At 44.9% G+C, this 20,799-nt stretch overlaps 1 protein-coding gene across 2 annotated transcripts in view; it reads right to left on the bottom strand.

Annotated features, from left to right (window-relative positions):
• The window catches only part of RERG (RAS like estrogen regulated growth inhibitor), a 108,324-nt gene extending 89,995 nt beyond the window's left edge, over window positions 1-18,329 (bottom strand). The window contains exons 1-2 of one of the 2 annotated variants that reach the window (XM_074168535.1): window positions 18,208-18,329; window positions 16,399-16,573 (exon numbers count right to left, since the gene is read on the bottom strand). In XM_074168535.1, coding sequence (XP_074024636.1) covers window positions 16,399-16,459 — 61 coding nt within the window. In that variant the 5' untranslated portion in view covers window positions 16,460-16,573; window positions 18,208-18,329. Of the gene's footprint in view, window positions 1-16,398; window positions 16,574-18,207 lie in introns of those variants that run through there. The other variant, XM_074168536.1, reaches the window with a different exon arrangement.
• Between the last annotated feature and the right edge of the window lie 2,470 nt (window positions 18,330-20,799).

The following is a 20,799-nucleotide window of genomic DNA, read 5'->3' as shown; positions in this document are numbered from 1 at the left end:
AAACTTAAAGGGGCCCTGGTACTATCCTGCTACGATTTAAGGCTACCTTAAATAGTGTTGCTTCTAGCTCTGCCTGTCAGACTGAAAAACTGAGGCGTAGCCTCACAGGTGACACTCATCCTTGTCAGAAAAAGAAATGCAGGAGCCGTGCTGACTTCACTTACACAACGCAGCATTTTGAGGCAGCACAGCTAAATAGTTCCTCTTAATGAAACTGTGACCCTGATGCTTTGTGCGTTATTAACTAGCACTGTCTCCTCATTATTTCAATTGCCGAAGCTTTCAACCAAACCTCTCTCTTTTTCACCGCTCTGAGCAGCCTGAGCCAGGCTCATGCAGATGGATGGCACCGCTGTTGAACAGAAAAACACTGTAACTGTGGTCATGTCCTAGCTGTCCTGTGATAAGAAGCACTCTGCTAGGTGTTTGTATCTAGGAGATGAAGCCAGCAGGCTGTGGCAAGTCTGTATTTCTGCGACTGAAAAAAATCTAACGTGCTGATAGCGGCAGTTCAAACCACTCAAACAGCAGGAAGAGAGTCTTTGGTTGAAGGAGTCAGGGTCTTGGCTGAACTGGAGAGGTCTGGGTTGGACTCCTCACACAGCTTGGTGTCAGTTACTTCACATCTTTGCCTGGTGCCTGTCCCCAGGATATGAAATACGTGCTACCACCAGGGTCTGTTAGTGTTGCGCTATTTGCAGTCTGTTTCAAGGCAGAGGTGAAAAAGAAGTCTGAACTAGTAACTTTTTCAGATTATGAGCTCTTGGAATTTGTAGGAAGTGCTCCAAATTCTGAATGCAAAACAACGCAGCACCTATGACTGAGGAAACAGTACGCCATGCTTCTGGGGTCTATGGCTTTGCTAATAGAATCATAGAATGGTTAGAGTTGGAAGGGACCTTAAAGATCATTGGGTTCCAACCCCCCTGCCACGGGCAGGGACACTTCCCACTAGACCAGGTTGCTCAAAGCCCCATCCAGACTGGCCTTGAACACCTCCAGGGATGGGGCATCCACAACTTCTCTGGGCAACCTGTTCCAGTGTCTCACCACCCTCACACTAAAGAATTTCTTACTGGTATCTAATCTAAATCTACCCTCTTTCAGTTTAAAACCATTATCCCTTGTCCTATTGCTCGACTCCCTGATAAAGAGTCCCTCCCCATCTCTCCTGTAGGCTCTGTTTAGGTACTAGAAGGGGCTATAAGGTCTCCCTGCAGTCTTCTCTTTTCCAGGCTGAACAACCCCAACCCTCTCACCCTGTCTTCATAGGAGAGGTGCTACAACCCTCTGATCATCTTCATGGCCCTCCGCTGGACCTGTTCCAGCAGGTCCATGTCCTTCCTGTGTTGAGGACTCCAGAGCTGGATGCAGTGCTTGCTTTTAAATGGTATTTTGTCTTTCAATTCCTTATACTGCTTTCTGAGAGAGTCTGCTAGCACTGGGTGTGGGGACACCCCCAGACTCCTGATTTCCTCACTGGGAACTGCCATAGTGGGACACAATTCATGGAACAATTGCCCCTGCTCTCCACAAACCTGCTACAAAGCCCACGGAAATAAACACATGTTTTTCCATTGATTTCCACAGACTTTCCATTGATCTCCAGATGTCTGTCAATACTTCTTAACTGTGGAAACATTGCTAGGGAAATTAAAGATGGAAATTCAGGAGACCCAAAACTTTATTTTTTTTCTGGAGGAAGGGAAAGAAAAGTCTCCCTGTAAATTGCTGCAGATTCTCCTGGATCAGCTCTGTTCAGAGTGACTAATGCTGAGTGGAGTGGCTAATGCTGAGGAAACCTCCTCTTAATCAAGAGATTAATAATAAAAAAATCCCCAAACATCTACCTTCTCACCCTTCCCTCAGTGAGTGTTTTGAAACCTCCACTTTTCAAATCTCCCAGAGCTGTCCCTGAATAAGGAGCACCTCCTTTAAACCAGGACCTCCCTAGAAGATGATCACCTCAAAGAATGAGAAAGCAGTGCAGAAGTAGTGGCACCAACAAACAGCAACTCAGATTTTTCTTGAAATCAAATCTTAGCTATATATATCAACCTCCTCTTGTCTGTGAGGGACAAATCATTTGTTCAGGGGACTGTACAAGGTTATTTAGCCTAGCATTTTGTGGAGCCTTGAATTAATTTAACTAATAATCTTTAATTTCCCATAACTAATGTTCTTCAGCTTTGCAAATAATCCAATGAAATTTCCATCCGGTTTTGAAGAGTTGTAACTAAAGCTCACCTTTCTGTGACTTCATCTTCCAAGAGTGTTAACTTAGATTTTCTTTCTAAAACTGTCTACTTCTAGATTTCCCCCCTGATATGTGCAGGATCTCCTCTGTTCAAGCTCTTAGTTTCTTTGCCAGTGTGTTTTCAAATCTTATACCCTGGTCAGAGGTAAAAATATTTGCATTAGCAAGAGTCAGAAGAAAGCTTTGTATTTTTGTTCTGATCTTCATGTGAATTTACAGAAGAAATCGCATCTGTATTCTGCTATTCCGCATGCTCCTGTTAATCCCTATTCTTGCAAATAAGCTACTGCTGCAGTGTTGTTCATTTTAATGAGTTCAAATGCATAAAATTTGCAAGTTCTCATTAACACCCCTGTAGCACAGTCCAAACATTGACTCAGCTAATGCTTTCAACTTAGTGCCATAAAGTTATATATATTTCTTTTATTTAACAGAAAGTTACATAATTTTTTTTTTCTTAAATACTGCAAGGAGATTTCATAACTGTATTGTGAAAATCATTTGCCTTATAAAATGAAGATGGGGCTCCATGTGGCTAGATAGCATATAGGAATAATCAGATATATAAAATGCAAACTCTGCTAAGAATAAGGAAAATTCAAGCGGCCCAAAGGAGAGATTCATGACTACAGGAGTGATTTAGGTCAAGGGGAAAAAAAAAAAAAAGGCAACAAAGCACCAGGGAAAGAGTCTTTCTTAATTTAATATAATCATGGTCAACAAGATATTTTTCAAGTCAGGAAGGGTCACTGCAGTCATCTACTTTGACCCCCTTGCAATGAAGGACATAAAATGCTTGTCGCTGGGGAAATTATTTACTGGGGAATAAAATCCTAGGGGGTTCATGAATTACCTAAAATTGGACACAAGTTTTGCACTGCTGAGACTACTGCTAGAGAACCCTGCACCGACTCCCTAAGATAGTCCATACGTATATGTCATGTTTCTGCCATTCAGAGATTCTCCAGGACCATTTCATATTGAAAAATGGTGGCAAGTGCACAGCCTGTGTGATGATATTTAGGCAACAATGTTCTTTTCGAAATGCATGACTTAAGGGAGCTGCTGTGACTTAGCTTCTGGAGATACAGATGGTGTAAATCCTCCTATACTAAGGCGGCAAATAACACTTGTTTCATTTCATCTGTGTGCCAGAAAGCTTCAGGATGGTACAATTTTTTTTAGAAGTATTGGCTATGATGTTGTGCTGAGGTAAGAAAATTGCTTGATCGTGTCCCAGTACTTCACCAAGGTCCTTGAGTGATATGAGGAATTAACACATTAGCATCGTTGCCTTCACTGCACGCTCCTGCCCTATGCTAAAAGGCATCCCCACCCATAAGGCTTTTTCAATACTTGTTATCCCTCGTGTGAGAGGTACGGGGATAAATTGGAAGTAGCACAATCATTAGGCATTATACAAGAGACAGTCTTTACTCCCATGGTGACCTAGTGGCTCCATGCATTCCTGCACTTTTAGCCTGTTTTTATGGGAGTTTTTTTTGAGTGTGGTGTTTGCATTTTGTTTTTTGGGGGGAGGGGGGTTGCTTTGTTTGTGATTTTTAAGAATAGCTGAAAACCAGCAGCCCAAGCACTTTGCTTACAGGAATCAAACTTGGATCTCTTGGGTCATGTACCGCCACTTTTACTGGGACACTGGCCGTGCTCCTCAGCCTGCAATCCAACAGGAAACTAGAGAATGTCACTCGGTGCTCTAAGCGTCACACAGATAAGTTTTTCTAGAGGTCAATAACCAGACTAAAAAAAAAAAAAATAAATAATAATTCATTTTGTTCTCCAAATACAAGAGAGACATCATTAAAACCATCCCTAAGTCTCTTCAGAAACTGTAGAAGTGCAACTGGATTACGCTTTACAAAGAGTTGTGCAAAACTACTCTCGCTGGGTTAGTACTCTGGGTGGCACACCGAGCATCCTGTGTTTGTGACTGCCGTGGAAACGTTTATTCCTGAGCAGAATAGATTGACACCTGAGAGCACTTTTGCAATCAGCAGGTTCCAAGTGTTCTGAAATGTCATATGAAATATGCCTTTAAGTTTCACAGGAGTGTAGAGCCCTGACTTCTTAAGAGTCGCCTATTAAAGTGAGCAGAGAAGTCCTGGTATTGCACAATGATTTAGTACTATTAACACATGATGATGTCAGTCTGCCCACACTCGAAACTAAAGACTTTTCCATCTGCTATGCCTTGTTATCCACAAAACACAAAAGTATTTTAACCTTCACCAAGAGCAACAGTATTAATGGGAATGAACAGAAAATGACAGTGCACAATCAAGCTTCAAGGTGTTTTAATCATGAACATGTTTCCCTAAGTCCCGTTCCAACTCCTGCGGTTGGTCATTGTATTTTTTCCTGCCTTTCTGAACAACGTGAATGTCAGCTACCTCCTGTGCAGAAAGTAGAGGTAGGATCTACGGTGGCAATGTACTGTTTTAACTTGGCTGTGAAGGTCATTCTTTTCTGTTGAGTCCCCTGCTTCTATTTGCAGCCAGTCCCTGTCCATGCTGCAGCACTGGGAACAAAAAGTACTACTTGCAGCACTTCGATGTGCAACAAAGTTCTTTGAACTTGATGGTATTACAGCTCTCATAGCTTACTAGAAAGAACCATTCAGTAAACTTTTGGCAATGGAAGAAATGCTATAAAATGAGCCAGGCAAAATTATTTCAGGTGATTTAAAATGTCTTTTAGATACAGACCTAATGTGAGGTGAGATGTACGATATTGAACGCAAAATTAGTCCTAACAATACTGAAGCTTTTTTTCAACTGTGTCTAGAGACCTCGTGCAGGCAAATTATGATACTTGTCATAATTATAAGGTGCTAAAACTTCAGAAATTACTCTAGGGTCATTCTGCACTTTCCATGGTCCGTCTCTTGCCTCATCTTCCAAGGAATGCCAAGCTAGCCTGCTCCAGAGCTGACGCTTCTTGTATCATGCAGATCTGTAACTGCCCATGATTTTACAGATCAATATGCATCATAGGTGCTATAATTGCTTAGGAAATAACCAACTTTTCTGAGGTTTTGGCATGAAAATAAAATAGGAGAATGGCATTCCTATATAACTTAGTGATTTATTCTGTAGAAGGGACTGGGAAAACAGAAAAGGCAAAGCTTCTTTCTTAGCTCAGAATCCAATGTGTCCACCTCTTCAAGCAGAAAAGAGTCAAAATAGTGTGTGATCTTTTCCTTGGAGCCCCAGAACTCTGCAGAGCTATACATTAAGACCTCTCCAAACTATACAAGTATTTCTTAGAGTACATGCTCCCAAACTCCTCCCAATGTACACTGAGCACTCTGAAATTCTGCTGGTTTCCATCATAGTGGTGCCGAGTCAAAGCTCAGGTTACTTTTTCATGCTAGATCCTAAATAGAAAATTAATGAAGAAAACAGTCATATTGTGTATATTTAAAATAGAGTTAGTTTGTTTCCATGAGAGGGGCTAGGTTTTTTCAGATGCCAGGTCAGAAACTGCAAACAAAAATCCCCAAGAAATTACCAAAATGATATTGAGGATGCATGGTGAGGGGTGGTAAGAAATAGACTGGTTTAATTAAACTGACCACTAACAAAAGAGTACTTTTGTGTGAGATGTACTTGAGATTACCATGGGGAACTGAAGGTTAATTAAAGGCAAGATCTTGATTTCTTGCCTCAGCCAGTTCTTGCTTTTCAGTGAGACAGCATCAGTTATACAAGGACAAGAGTGGTCACTTGGTGCTTCCAGGACAGGTCTGCCTCTCCCTGTGAATGGGTCAGAACCATCTGGTCAGGTTAGTCGCTTCCTTTTAAGCAAAAAATGAGCCTGTATTGCTTTTTGCATCATTTACTTTTCATGTCTTACAAGTACAGCTCACTAATGAATCCTTCCTCCATTGATATGCAATGGGGGGAATTTTGATTTACATTTTTCACTTATCAAATCTCAAAAGAATGAATTTGTTTCTACTCAGTTTTGTTTTCCATTTATGGCAAACCTATCTTCAGTAGCCTCCAGCTGGATTGTTCACAGCCCTATGCCCAAGCCTATTTCTTTAGTTACAAAGTCATCAACAGGACACAGTATATGAATATTTGATAATTATCCAAGACACGATTTCCTGAAGACAACAAGAAAAAACTTTAAGACGCAACCTTTTTGCCTGCAGCTCTTCAGAGGCAGATGGTATTCTTTCAGGATTGTGCATCTTTGTGGGAAAATTGCCATGTTCCCTGTTCTTGTCATTTGATCAGCAAGGCAAACATAAATAAACAGAAGGAGTGGATACCAGGGCCACACGTGCAGTTGCACTTGCGAGGATATGAATTACAAGAGCTCTCGATCCCCCTGGTAAAAGACAACACATCACTGAAGGACATCTTTCTAAATAAATACATAAATAAGGACACTGATATTCCTGTCCACTCCTCTCTGAAAATCTCCTGTGACCCACCATGCTCCATGCAGATAAAGGCCAAGTTTTCTTAATTGGAGATAAATTTCCTGCAACTTTGTCTGGCATTAGATCTAGCAGACATGGACTCGTGGGACAAACTCCTGCTGTGGATCACTATTAAATTATTTCATGTTGGAATTCGGCCTAGAGCAGAACCAGCTCCAGTGTATGTAACCACAAGCATCCAGTTGGGTTAAGCAGTAGTGCTTGGCGTCTCAGATTCTGCCACTGAGGCTGGTTAACCCAAGGTCTTTGTTTTGGCATTCATACTCCCATGCCCCCAGTTTTGCAGAGTGTGGGGTTTGGGGGTTTTTTTGTTTGTGGTTTTTTGGGGTTTTTTTTCTGCTCCCCATGGGTCTAATACAGCATTCTTCCGTGGTGACTCTCCAATATATTTCTATTTATTCTGCAGCCCTATTTCAGTGAAGAAATAAATAGCCCGCCCCGTTTTTTTGGCTTCTACAGTCTTTCTTGCACTTTCCTGCTCTGAATGTCAGGCTTGAAGTTCTCACTTGTAAAGCTCCTCCAGGGCACAGGCCAATTGCTGGGTAGGTCAGGAAAAGATCGTAGTCGACAACTTTGTATAACTGGCTTCCAACGTAGGGAATGGGATTTTTGTTTCCCATGGCAGACACAGAGATAAGCCACTGACAGAAGCAGCCCTCTAAAGTAGAGTTGTGCAACTTTATGATAGATTATATTATAGTTATACTGAGAGTTGGATGGCAAATATAGCCACATGAAGGGGAGAAGGAAGGTAAAGACAAGCTCCTTTTATGCTTGTGGTCCTATGAAATTAAGCCCTACTGGGTAAGTAGTGAAAGACAGGATTGCCAAATATGTTTTTAATGAAAATAAATGTTATTTCAATGCTTTATTTTGCTGTCAATAATTAATGGCAGTGGAGGAGTCATAAAGGGTCCCGCAGGGCCTGTAAGGGTTGGGGCTCAGACGCTGGGTAACTACTGCCTGCCTGGGAGCCATCTGCAGCCTGGATCTCGGCAGCCCTGGCCCAGAGAAGAAACATGGAAAGAAGCTTTGGCAATGCCTGAGTCACGGTTCTCTTGGTGACTTGAGACTATCAGGCTCCTCCTTCCTTTGCCTCAGTTTCCATATTGGCCACTTGAGGATAGACACAGTGGCGTGCCTTGCAGGAGGGTCATGGTGTTGGCTCTTGTTCCCACAGCCCTTTGGAAAGCTAGAGTGCTGCTCAAGTGCTAAAGAAATTCCCTCCCTGGGAGAGTATATCCTGTGCACTCTCCAGTTGCATCCTTCCAGCTTGAAAACTTTTCAAGCCACTTATCTAAACAGTTCCCACACGGTAACGCATCGCTGCCCCAGGCCTCTGCTCTTGCTTGTCTGCAGCTTCCTCCCTGCCAACCCCTGCGCGGCAGCAGCAAAACAACCTGTGAGCATCAGGAGCTTCATGTGCTTTCAAAACCAGGCTTGATGTTTTCAGCATACTCCCTCATTTTCCCATGCGCAGACTACTGTCTAACATTTCTGGAAAGGCAGCTGGAGACTCCAGCCAATTTCTATGGCATTTTAAAGCCGCACATATGTTTAATATATCTACTACTTCCTTCCCCAGGGCTTCATGCTTCTCTTGCCATTCATCTTTTCATACTGTATGCATAGTATATGAGTTATCTACAGCGTCACTACCATAATATATGGCATTTCCCAACACCTACATGGCAAATCTGTTGGAAACTGTAACAGCTGCAGACTAACTCCAGCAGCATGAATGCCCTACCTGGTGGGAAACAATCATAAAAAGTACTTTCCCCATTCAGAATTATGAGAAGGTGATAGAAACAGATGCGCCCCTCCCTCTCCGTTATTTTTCTGACTCCGGGAAGAGGTAGGAGTCAATGAAACTAGGGGAGCGGATTTCATCTGAGGTGAATGGAAAGAAATGCTAGTTCAAACAGCAGGCCCGGTGGAGAGCTGGAGAGGTGGGAGTCCCATAGCCAGTAGGGGGGGCAACGGGGAGCCCTCATGGCAGTGCCCCACAAACAGTGCATAGAAGGGGAAGGAAAGCTGAGGGGTGCCTTCTCCCAGAGCTGTAACTCTGCCTTTGCAGCAGCGGGTATAATAACAGACCGTCAGTAATGCTGAGCAAACACGGTCTTGGAATAAAAGCGGCAAATGGATGAGAATACCATAGTTTCCTTGCCCACCCCGCTCTCGTGCACACCACAGTGTTGGGAGCGCCTGCCAGGCGGCGGGTGAGAGGGTACAAACACCTTCAGTCAACAGCAGCTAATGACAGCCCTGTAACCACAGCTCAGCTGAAGCCTGAAGCAATTTGTTCATCCTCCCACTTTAAGGCGGCGTTAGTTTTTCATATACTTGCATATTTATTTTTGGGTGCTGTAAATGTAAAAGGCATAAGGGTGGCACAAAGATAAATGCAGAAAAAGAAAGTTTGCTTGGGAAACACAGACATAACTTGTTTCTCCTGCTCTGCTACAAAGCCAAAATAGGTGAATTTACCTACTTCTATGACTGACGCTAGCTATGTAAAGATATACACTGCTTCCTTTTTTAATCTGCGTGAAGCTGGCCTCACACAACGACTGTCTGGAGCAGTCAAAGCTTGGAGCATCCTCAAAGTCCCAGTTAAGGGATGGTTTCCAGGACAGTAGGAGCTGCTTCAAAGTGGCTGTTCTTTGCCACATCACATCATTGCAGCCAGGTTGGCTCAACTGGATCTCATGCACTGAGGCTTTAATGATGCACTGACAGTGTGGGCAAAGAGTGACGAAGGAGCTGGAGATGAGAAACAGAGATGGGAGGAAGCACGAAATGAGGAGGCTGAAAAGGCCACTGTAAATACAGAGTTTTCTTGTAAAGTACAAAGCAGAAGTGATTCCACCATACGCAGGCTTTAGGGAACACGTAGTAGAACTGGCAAGGGGAGAGGGAAGAGTGACAGCTGAGGAGAAAGGCGGCAAAAAAGTGTATGCAAGGCAAGGGGTAGACAGTGACTCCAGACACCAGGGAGGTAAAGAACAAGTTTGGGGAGAATAAAAACCTTAGCATTTCTAAAAGGAACCATTAGGGTCAGCAGTCTGGGAGATACCAGTGCATTCAGTGACTCTGTGGGGAACTGCAGACTGACTGAAATGCTGCAAGGCTTCACGGTACGCAGGTGAAGGACTCCTGGGAATTCCAGGAAGCTTTTCAGTTGTCTTTTGCAAGGGCTACGGGAGACAGAAATGGTCAGGATGGCTGTTTTATCAAGGCAAGTGCTGCAGGGGGGTGGCCGGGCCCAAGCCTAGAGAAAATGCCGTGCTGCGCACGTAAATCTTGAATCCTGGCATTCCTTCCCCGGTAATCAAACAGCAGGCTATATTTAGCCCAACCTAAACAGAAACAAAGAACAGCAGGACTTAGTCTTAGCTCTAACAGCTGCCACCAGCTGTTCAGAGGGGACGCAGGTAGAGCCGATGTCAGATGTAGTTAAATGAGATGGAACAGGGAAGGCAGCTATGCTTGAATGAACAATGTTGGCGTTTGGTTAGAGAAATTCCGCTTTTTATTATTTTATGGTTAGCCAGAAGGAGGAGCGAATATCGAGCAGAGCATTGAATGCTTTCTACACGAAGGGCAAGGCCGTGGACAGACAAATAAGCAGAGGAAATGGAGGAGATAACAGATACAAGTAGACCATCCTGCTACTCAGGGCAAATGCTTCTGCGTCTAGTCCAGGTAGCGTTAACAAGATTCAACAAATGGAGTTTTGAGAAAGTCCAAGAGAGACTGGTTGTCACACAGCTGCTGACTAAAAGCTTGTACCTGTGTGGAAATGCCAGTGGGGCTTTTCCAACTGGCATGCTGGGGGTGCCCACAGCTACTGCTGATCTCAGGAAAGCCCTGCACGTGGTTAATGTACACCCTCCTGGCCCCAAAACTGCATGTGTTGGGGCCACTACAACAGCAGCCCCTCTCCTTGTTGGCATGGCAAGGACTCTCAGGGCCATGCATTCATGGGTGAGTGTGACTTATTTCACTCATCCATGAACCCAGGGCTCACCCCCCATCCACTGGACATAAGTGTGGAAAGGTCATGTTAATGCAACTGGTTGCTTGCAATATTACCTGCCCTGGGGGGACATATTTGCATGCTTGCTGGGGGAGAAATCATCACAAAACCTCACCCAGAGTGACCAAATTACTGTTACACTTCTCCTAGTATGTACACACGTACATGCACAGTACCTTCAACGAACCTGTACCTAGTTGAAAAGTGTAAAACCAGCGGACGCAAAAACCAGAATTGTTTAATGAGTACTTTACCAGCTAAATATTAGGAGACAATTAATATAGTGGGTGTTAAACTTGATCACTGAATAACCACTTTAGCATCTGGTTGTCATTGCTATTCTTAAGAACAAAGGAAAAAAAAAAAAAGCAACTGGTCTATTCTACCACTGTAAACAAAACCCAACCAACAGAAAATCCACAGTCTCCTGTGGATCCTTCCACCCACATTTCTGGATTTCAGAGGCACCCTATTACAGTAATCCTCCCTAGATACATCAGTTGGTATAGCATGGACTTTGAAGCTTTTGTGGTAGCTTTCCCAGCCTTACTAGCAGAGCTGCGAGCTTGATGACTAATCACTCCTTAATAACTCATGTTTCCTCCCCAAAAGTCCCTGAAATGAAACTAGTGGGGGAAAGCATATGAGCAGGGATTTGTGAAGTAGAAAATGACTTTGAAATGGGCTTCTTTCCCAGTAACCTGTACATTTTTTTGAAGGGGGAGATAGTGGCACTGAATTCAGTTCTATTCCCCACGTGCCCAGACCTTGCAATTAGGAAGTGATCCCTGGTAGTGTATTTCAGACATATCCCCAAATAATGAAAACAAAACACAGATTTGTTGTAGGCCTCTCTGGCTTGGCTGTTGCTTGAATTTGTTCTGTAGGAACTTTCAAATCCAGATATCTTTCTCCCAAGTATATTCCCCCATCCTGGGTTAGACAGAGAAAATAGCGTAAGCCAACAGATAAAAATCTACATCTACTCAGGACTTTCCCAACTCTGACACTAGAATGACCACTGAGGTTGGTGAAATCTTTGTTTCTGTGATGGGACAGGCTCTTTGCAGGATGATATTTACTGATGCCACTGTATCCATCACCCTCTTGCCCAAACCCAAACACTTGAGCTATTGCTGGATCAAAAGGTGACGACGGCCCCATGTCCCGGGTACCTGACTGCATAAGAAAATGATTTGCACAGCTGCCTAGAAGCAGACACATCTGCTTACTGGGGCGAGCCTGTGGGAGCTTCAGTGTCTTCCTTCTCGCTTAGGCGCCGTTAGAAACCACACGCGGTTCCGCGTCACACACCGTGGCTGCAGCTGCACGGCCTGTCCAGACAGTTGAGAACTGCATCTGCCCGTGGCCGGGCACACCACACACGCTAACGCAGAAACTTGGAGTATTCAGCCTGGCACGCAGACAGCGAAAAGGCAAGTTGGATAGCACATGCTGCAGCTGGACATTCTCTCTTTTTTGGCCAAAACATAAAGGCTCCTAAGCGGAGGTATTTTGAGCATTCATAGTCAACTGAGTTATGAGTTGGAAAAGCATCAGCCATGCAGTGCTACCCAGTACATGCCCTTCTTTTCTCCTCCTGGTTCATACATTTTCACTCCTCTTTAGCTTTCTGGGCACGTACTGTACCTTGTGATGACATGGAAGAACAAGGGCTTTAAGTCTTTATTAATTGTTACTACTGTATTTTTAAAAGGAGCTATTTAGGAAATTCTAAATTTTGTTACCATAGGAATGAAGCTGTAGGATTCAGCAGAAGAACAATTTAAACAGCATTGTTTAAGTAATTCAGTTCAATTTTAATTCTCTGCTTCTTCCAAGCTCCTCTTGGACATAAAGAAAAATACTTTAAAAGCTCTCTCTCCCCCTCAGTGCCACTTAACTCTAGCCCAAATTAGGAGGTGCAGCCCTGTTATCGATAGCAGGGCTTAGCAAAGTCCTGTCCCACCCACAGAGTGTCGCCTCTTCTTCCCGAGTGAAGCAGCAGCAAAGTGCTCCTTGGCTCAGGCAAAGCTCCTCATCTGTTGTTTTGTTTTGTTTTTTTTTTCAGCTAGTTTAAAGCACTGTTTATGCAACTTTTATACAAGAACTGGGTGAATGGAGGAGCATCCAGTCCTCTGTACGAGAGAAGGTTGGGATGCTCGTACCTGGTGAGCTTGCCCAGGAGAAAGCCAATATGATCAGTGATTTGCTACACAGTGTAATTCTGAACTGTTTTAATAGAGCGCTCTTACATGCCCCTTTCTGAGTTTGTTTGTTCCTCCTTTTCTATTTGAAAGGTTTAGGTCCACATTAAGTAAAAGAAAAAAACAGGACAGGTGATTTGTTCAGCAATTCTGCTGGCCTTCTCCAGGAGGCAGGGAGGGGACAAGACAAGGAAGGAGAAGAGTAAAAAGCTGACACTCAGACTTGCTATTCCCAGTTTGTATTTTAAACCTTTGAGCCATGGAAACTTGATAAGCAGCAAGAAGTGGAGAAAAGCTTTGTTTTCCCCGGCTTTAATTCTCTTTTGAGATGCTATCACTACTCTGACTTGTGAACAGTTGTTCTGGTTTCCCACCTCGTGTTTGGGAGAGTCTTGGATTAGTCAGAAGGGACTACTTTGTAGAACAAGGAATATTGCACCCCATTAAACAGATGTCTAGAATTAACAACAAGATTAGGATGTTCCTTAGCTCTCAGTAACGGTAACAGTTCTATTGACTTTCATGGTGCGTGAGGGACAGCTTTAACTCTCTACATGTCCCGAAGCACAACACTTCTTTCTTCATAGCTGCTTTGACTGGCTGATCCAAAGTCCCAGTCAGGAACAGGAAGAGGAGACTCTCCAGGATTTCACTGAATTTCACTGAATTTGTTTAGAGTTGGAAGGGACCATATAGATCATCTAGTCCAACTCCCCTGCTGAAGCAGGATTGCTTAGAGAATGCTACCCAGGACTGCATCCAGGCGGGTCTTGAAAATCTCCAAAGAAGGGGACTCCACAACCTCCCTGGGCAGCCTGTTCCAGGGCTCTGTCACCCTCACCGTGAAGAAATTCTTCCTCATATTCGAGTGGAACCTCCTATGTTCCAACTTGTGCCCGTGATATTACAGGATATTACAGTATGTGTCTGTAACTTCACAGATGCTGTCAGGTGGTGAAGCCACTTACAGATTAAGAACCTAATGCCTGGCTCTTCCTTCGCAAATGAAGATGAGCCAAGAAAGCAAGCCAGTGACCATATTTTGGCATGACTTTCTGGCAATTACAGTGGCCTTATTTATCACCCAACATCTCCTTTTCATCGCACGTATCTAGCGTGCTCCAGCATTCTGCCTTGCATTCTTGCTTCTAGATTCTGGCTTATCTTTCAGCTGTCTGGCCAAGCCTACTCTAGTAACCCCTGGCCACAGGATCCTGTCACAATGACATATTGCAAAACAGTCACAGGGAAAGGGAATTATTTGGCTACACTAAAAAAAAGACACTATCTACTCTAATCTAGCAGAGTACTTATCCCCCAAACCCAGCTATCCAGAAACTACTTTGTGCCCAGCTCTGCTTTTAGCAAAGGTGTAAGAGCACTCCCACAGCTCCCACAGTTGCTACTGTTGGCTACAGGCAAATAGGTATTTTCAGACACCCCGATGCACACGCATACACGTATTTCTCTGGAGTTGACCGAGCTGTTGAAATGAGATCCTTTTATGGGAACGTACAAGAGGGGTTTTCATAAGCAAGCTGGAGACTCTGGGAGGCACGGTTGCTGCTCTGTCGAGGTGGCTGATAGCACTCTGTAGGCTCTCCACCCCCTTAAATGCACCTTGTTGTGCCGCCCACTTATTTGTGCCTTCATTTCCACACAGATTCACATGCGTGGTCACAATCAAAAAAGGGGACCTTAGTCATATTTTATATAATATTTCCTTGCATCTCAAAGGGTAAAAAAGAAAAGAGAGAGAGTAGGAGGACTCTGAAGGACTAGGATGTTTGTATTGGCTTTTCATTAAAAATTATCTCCCACCCAGTTCCAGGACTACAGGAAAACATTTTTACCATAAAATCCTAGTATGGTGAAGCCTACAAAAATGATACAACAGGTAAAAAAGGCTCTTGTTGATCCTATGCTGGTGAGGCATTTTAGCTGAGCGCTTAACTGGTAGGTTTGTATTTTTTAAATATAAGCTCTCAAACGATCAGGAATATCAGGGCAAGAGCAGCCTTTTAGTGTTTCAATTTTCCTGCAAATACTTCCTCTTGCATCATTTTGAATCCAGCCAAAAGACTGGACAACCACAGAAACAGCGAACCAAATGTAAGACAAACCAAAAGGAGAACCACTGAAGTTACAAAACTTGGGCAAGACAGTGAAATGCAAATACAAAAGAGGGGTGGGGTGAGCGCAGCAGGGGAGAAGAAACAGTTGAAACTTATCCCAGTACATTATCAGCATTCCCTCAGGTATTTTATTCAAAAAGGTAGAATTTATTCTGCATTGTGTCTGTATAATCTCTAACAACCTCTGCCTCACATACGCCTTTTTTCCTGAAGGCTGACAGAGCCACTTCACTGATAGCGTTCTGGTAAAATACCTTCTGGGTAAATGTGCTTTTATAAACAACCCGTTCTGAAGTTAGCAAAACTATAATACATTTACGGGCCAGAACCTTGGCACTTCTAATACAAAAGTTACTTTGGGGAACCAGAGCTGCTTGACAGCAGCTAAGAGTCTAGCCTAATGCTCTTACCAGTACATCATACCTCCTGGCTTCTCTTGTGCAGTTTTCTCTAAAATAAACAGCATCTTACAGTTGCCAAACTGGCACAGGAGCATGATGAGACTCAGTCTCCTTATTTCCTCATCCCTGTGGTGCAAGGAAATGTTAGAGTGGCCCTGGAGCTGTCAAGTTAATGTAACACCACCGAACCATCCGAGAGAGCTTGCAACCCTCACATTACGCTCCTTGTCTCACCAAAGGAAAGGGTGTCTGTAGAAATGGATTTTCAACATTTATGCCTCCCCCTTGTGTTTCTACCATACAAACTCAGCAGACTATGTTTATTTCTCAAAAAATTTCTCCAAATGCAAACTTTACACGTCATATTTTCTTGGTTTCCTGGTAAACGTGTAAATTCAAGAGCACTGAAAATAGAAGTTCTTTGAGTTGCTGGGTCTAAAATTTCCCACTGAAATCAACCAGAATTACAGCTATTACAGAAGTCATCCAATATTAAACAGAGGATCTGATCTTAGGCACAGGGAGCATAATATAAATACCCTCCTCGAGCACAAGCTATGAAAAGATAAATTAATTATTACTAATTCTGTTCCAATGGAAAAGAGGATTCTTGCCACTCGCTCCATGAGAAGTGGGATTGAGTAGGGGTGGGAAGTTTATTTTGTTGTTGGGTTGGGTTTTTTTAAAGCAATAGAAGTACTTTTATTCTGGAGAACCTGGAGAAAACAGTGTGGAAAGTAAGGGAGAACTCCTGGCCTGATCCTGACCTCCCTGACAAGAATAAGGTCACAATTATCCTTTTGTACAAAGAGTTTGTCTGCATAGAGGGAGCAAAAAGTTACCTGATGGCAAGCAGAAATAAAAATCAGACAAGAAACATACCTGACTTGCCCACGCCAGCTCGACCAAAGATCGCCAGCTTTACTTCTGCACTCTTAGCCATGCTGGAAGGAACAGAGCGGCGACAAATTCACTCGATTATCAAAAGTGAAGCAGAAGAACTGTTCCCAGCTCCTGTCTTCGGCTTTACCGTGTCATTGTGACGTCAATGCAGAGCCTGGGGAAGAACACCACGAGGATGGAGCTGCAAGGAGCTGGGCTCTCCCTCAGCCTCCCCCTTTTTTCTTTCTTAAATAGTCATGATAATTGATGCTATGTTCCCTTTTTAAACATTGCAGTAACACCACTGACACATTTGCCACTGTTTGTGCAAAACCTACCTTCAGCTTTCTAGCTCTCGCTGTTTGTTTCACACCGGCACTGTAATATTGCAAAAGGTACTTAGCAACCCAAACTACCTGCCTTGCAAGGTTCCTTATTCTTTCTTTCTCTTTCAGCTGCAATTGCTTATATTTACTGTATTTGCCTCCACTCCAATGAATCAGTTTTTATAGAATGTATTTAAAAGCCATGACCGCTCACTAACAAGTGCCTGCAGAGAGCTGATCTTTCCTCAAGCTCTCCAGCTCCAGAAAGGTTTCTGCTGCAGTTGCCCAAAAACCTCTAAGCACTTGTACCTTGCCCATTCTGCTAAACAAAACCTTACCCAGAAGTTCTCTAGTGCTCCTTGTTTAAGCTGCCTTAGTTCATACATAAACATTCGGCAAAGCATAGGGTTAGAAAAAGGATGCCAGAATTTCTGGTAATACTTTTAACAGGCCATATGGGAATTATCTATATTCACAGCTTTGCTGCATGACCTTGAGCAAATCACCTAACACTTCATCTCCTTGATTTCTCTAACCTGGACAGTAAAAATATAACAGTACCTGTCATTGTAGAATGCTTTAAGATCTCAGATGAAGAAATGGCAACTGTGACAATGATGATGATCCTCAGCCCTGACTAAAACATCAAAAATTCAGTCTCCCTTTAAAACAGGGTAGAACTTTACTTGTGAATGCAATCTGTTAAGAAGGTTTGCTGTTGTGCTAATGTGTCCACTTCATACATAAATTCTAACAGTGATGTAGGACACTCTCTATGTTAATATTACCCTCTCTACAGCAAAATCTCAAACATCTTTCTTGAAATAAAAGCCTGAGGCTTTTGCCTATAAAAACAGGCTTGTAAAAAGAAAGAGTAAAGGCACCTTACATAGAGAAGGGTCCCAATTCATCTCTGACATCTTTACGCTCCTGATTCATTTTGCCTAAGAGTAAATACCAGACCACGCTCACTTTGCAGGAACAGTCAGAAACGCCAACTGTTCCAGGAGCTGTATCACCGAGCGGGGTGGATGGGAGGGGGACACCGGTATTTCCCTCCCACGGAAGCCCCCGGTCGCCTGCTGGTACCCGACCCAGCGCCGTGGGGCTGCGCGCCCGGCGAGCCCCTGCCCCGCACCGGCACCGCACCCCGCCCGCCCCTCGCCGGCAGGTATATTTTACATTTCTATGTAGATACGGATTCATCACCGCCTGTCCCGTAACTGCGGCTGGGCTCTCCTTCCCCGGCCAGGTCCCGGCAGGTGCCGCCCGCCCGGCGCCGGGCACCTTCCGCGGCTGCGGGCACCGGCGCGCCCGGCTCCGCGCCCGCGGACCCGCACGCAGCGGGCGCCGTGTTCCCCACGCCACATCTCCCCACTCACGCTCCTCCCCGCGCCCCCTTTCCCCCTCCGCCCACTCCTCCCTTCTCCCCGCACCCGCGGAGGAGAAGACCCGCGGGCGCGCACACAGCCCCGGCGCTCACCTCCCAGCGAGCGGCGCGGAGGGGCCGCGCTCGGCGGTGCCGGGGCTGCTCGGCGGCGTTCAGCGAGGGAGGCGCGGCCGAAGCCCCGGGCGCTCCCGCCGGCGGCAGCGACGCGGCCGCACAATGCGGAGAGGCCGCCCCCCCCCCCCCCCCACCTCCGCCCGCCCGGCCCCGCTCCGGCTCCCGGAGCGCCCGGCGGCACTGCGGCGCCCCCTGCCGGCCGCCTGGCGCAGCACACCCGCCCCGCGACGACGGTGCGGTGCCGGCGCGGTGCGGACCCCGCGGGGCGCGGCAGGTGGGACAGGGAGGGTGGGCCGTCCCCTCGCTGTCCGTTCCTTGCGAGCCTAACCCGGTGCCCGGCGCGGTCTCCGAGAGGAAGGAGCGCAACCCTGTAATTCGGCGTGTTTGACGGTAACGCAGCCCTTTAATTATGTGGGACAATGGCTGTTGTTCACAGGCAGAAATTTTGACTAAGTGCTTGCTAGCGGGCCCGGCCAAGTCTGCTCCGCAATTTAATTTAACATCTCAAGTACTCTCTTTCCTTCCCTATTATTTGCTTAGCGCTGCTCAGCAGTACCACCCCCAAGAACTCCATGCAGAGCCCGATAGTCCTCTCCCTGTCTGGAGAAGTACAATAGCAAAGCGACAGTAAGGTCACTGCCTCATCAGACCACTTCCCAGTAGCACCAACTTTTTACATGGTGCTCTTCCTCCCTGCATCCCGTCACGGCTTATGGCAAAGGAAAGCGTTGTTATTTCAATTTGCAAATGGGGAAAACGAACCGTGTAATTACATCAGTCCATCCAAGAGGCTAGTGTCAGAGCCAGGGATCAAGTTCTGAAACGACAGGACCAAATTCTCCGGACAACTCTTACTTCCTTGTTTATTAAACTCTCCAGTAATGTAAAGATACATTAGTACCAGATGTGAACCAGAGCTGGAAAGCTTGAAAGTTCAGTGGATGTTCCTCCTCTGTTTCTGTTCCAGCCCAGATCTGAATGAGATACAAGATGAGTAAAAGAAAAAGCTCTCCTCTTGCTGTCTTTCTTGATGCAAAATTAAATCAAAGTTGGATTGGAAAAGATCTTCCATGATCTGAGCCTCTCTATGAGAGCACGGTAAGAGTTTAGGGGGCGGGGTGGCAGTCCTGAGGAGAAATGAGCACCTACTATTCCCTCCAAACTGTGCCAGCAGCAGGCACTCAGGAGCAGAGCAGATCTTAAAATAGTTGTACTGCCTATCATTCAAAGGCAAAAAAAAAAAAAAAAAAAAATTAAATTAGAAGGCAGATGTGAAAGCAGTAGTATGGTTTATGCTTTACTTGTTAAAAATAAATGCTGAGACTTTAAGCCTTCAGTCTCTGTTTTGGTTTACATAATTTAGAGGGATTAGCTTTTTCCATCCTCCTAAGAGAGCAACTGGTGAGTGTCTATTTTGCATCTGGGGAAATGTGTGTTAGTCTCGAGGCCTGACATTTGTTTTGTGTCCAAGGAATTCACCCTGCATGGGGCTGTCAAATTAAATACGATAACTGGCTTTTCCAAAGCAGCAGATAATTTATTGGTCATTAAAAATCCTAGCGGCTGTGCAGTCTGCTTGTGCTAAAGTCTCTTACTGGTGCCAGGGCATAGGAATTTAGTAAACACTAATCATGGACACAGGAAAAGGTTTCAGATGGTTGAGACCCACAGGACTGGTCCAGGACCCCTTTTGTTGCTGTTTGTTTTCTCTGTACTCACTGTGCTCTCATACATGACGTTGATGGGTTTGGGGTTTTTTTCCTACCCAGAATGAGGCTTGAAAGCCTTAGGTTTTAGTTCTGTAGACCAAGGACCACCTTGCTTTGTCATAAGCAATGGTTTGTTGGTAGTTGTGGCTGACGTGGCTGTGTATTTTCTCAGTGGTTTTGCCACTTGTGCTGATCCTAAAGTGCGCTCATGGGTATTATCCTGGCATGGGTAATGAGATCAAGGTTTTCTCCTCTAAAGACCGTGACATGACTGAATGAATAAATGATGGGGCAGGTTCCTTTTTTTGCCCTTCCATCTTATGAAAATTTGGGAGAAGGGAAGCAAAGCTGAAGGTACATGGGGTCTGATCGCAGATGGTCTGTGTGCTGTCAGTCTGAATTCAGCCTGATCCCGCAGAAGTCAGGAGCAACCCCTTTCCCACCCCACCAGAGCCACGTGTCTTAGATTTCTCCATCTTGTCCCTTGCATCTTTGGTGAGTCAGAGTGTTTCACAGACTTAATTAATTTCTGAAAATAGCACTTTGGTATATTTAAAAATGTTATTCTTGTTTTACCAGGAAAAGGAGCGGTCCCAGCACAAAAGGGTAGCTGGCTTATGGGAATTACTGGCTGGAGTGGAGCTGAGGGAAACTCAGTCTTTTCTGTAGGCTCCTTTTCTATGGTGTCAAAGCAGTGAAGTGTATCTACCCACGGTTACCAGTGAGTTCATCTGTGGCTTTGCATCTCCTAGGGGCAACACTGAGCCTTGTAATAGGGCAGAGCAGGTGACCTCCTCTCCCTTGGTGACCCCAGGCATTGTGGACGTGCCACTACTGAAGAGCTCAGCCCAGGTATGCTGTG

The sequence above is a fragment of the Numenius arquata genome, chromosome 2 (assembly GCF_964106895.1).
Source record: "Numenius arquata chromosome 2, bNumArq3.hap1.1, whole genome shotgun sequence".
Lineage (NCBI taxonomy): Eukaryota > Metazoa > Chordata > Aves > Charadriiformes > Scolopacidae > Numenius > Numenius arquata.
This window is presented reverse-complemented; position numbering and strand designations above follow the sequence as displayed.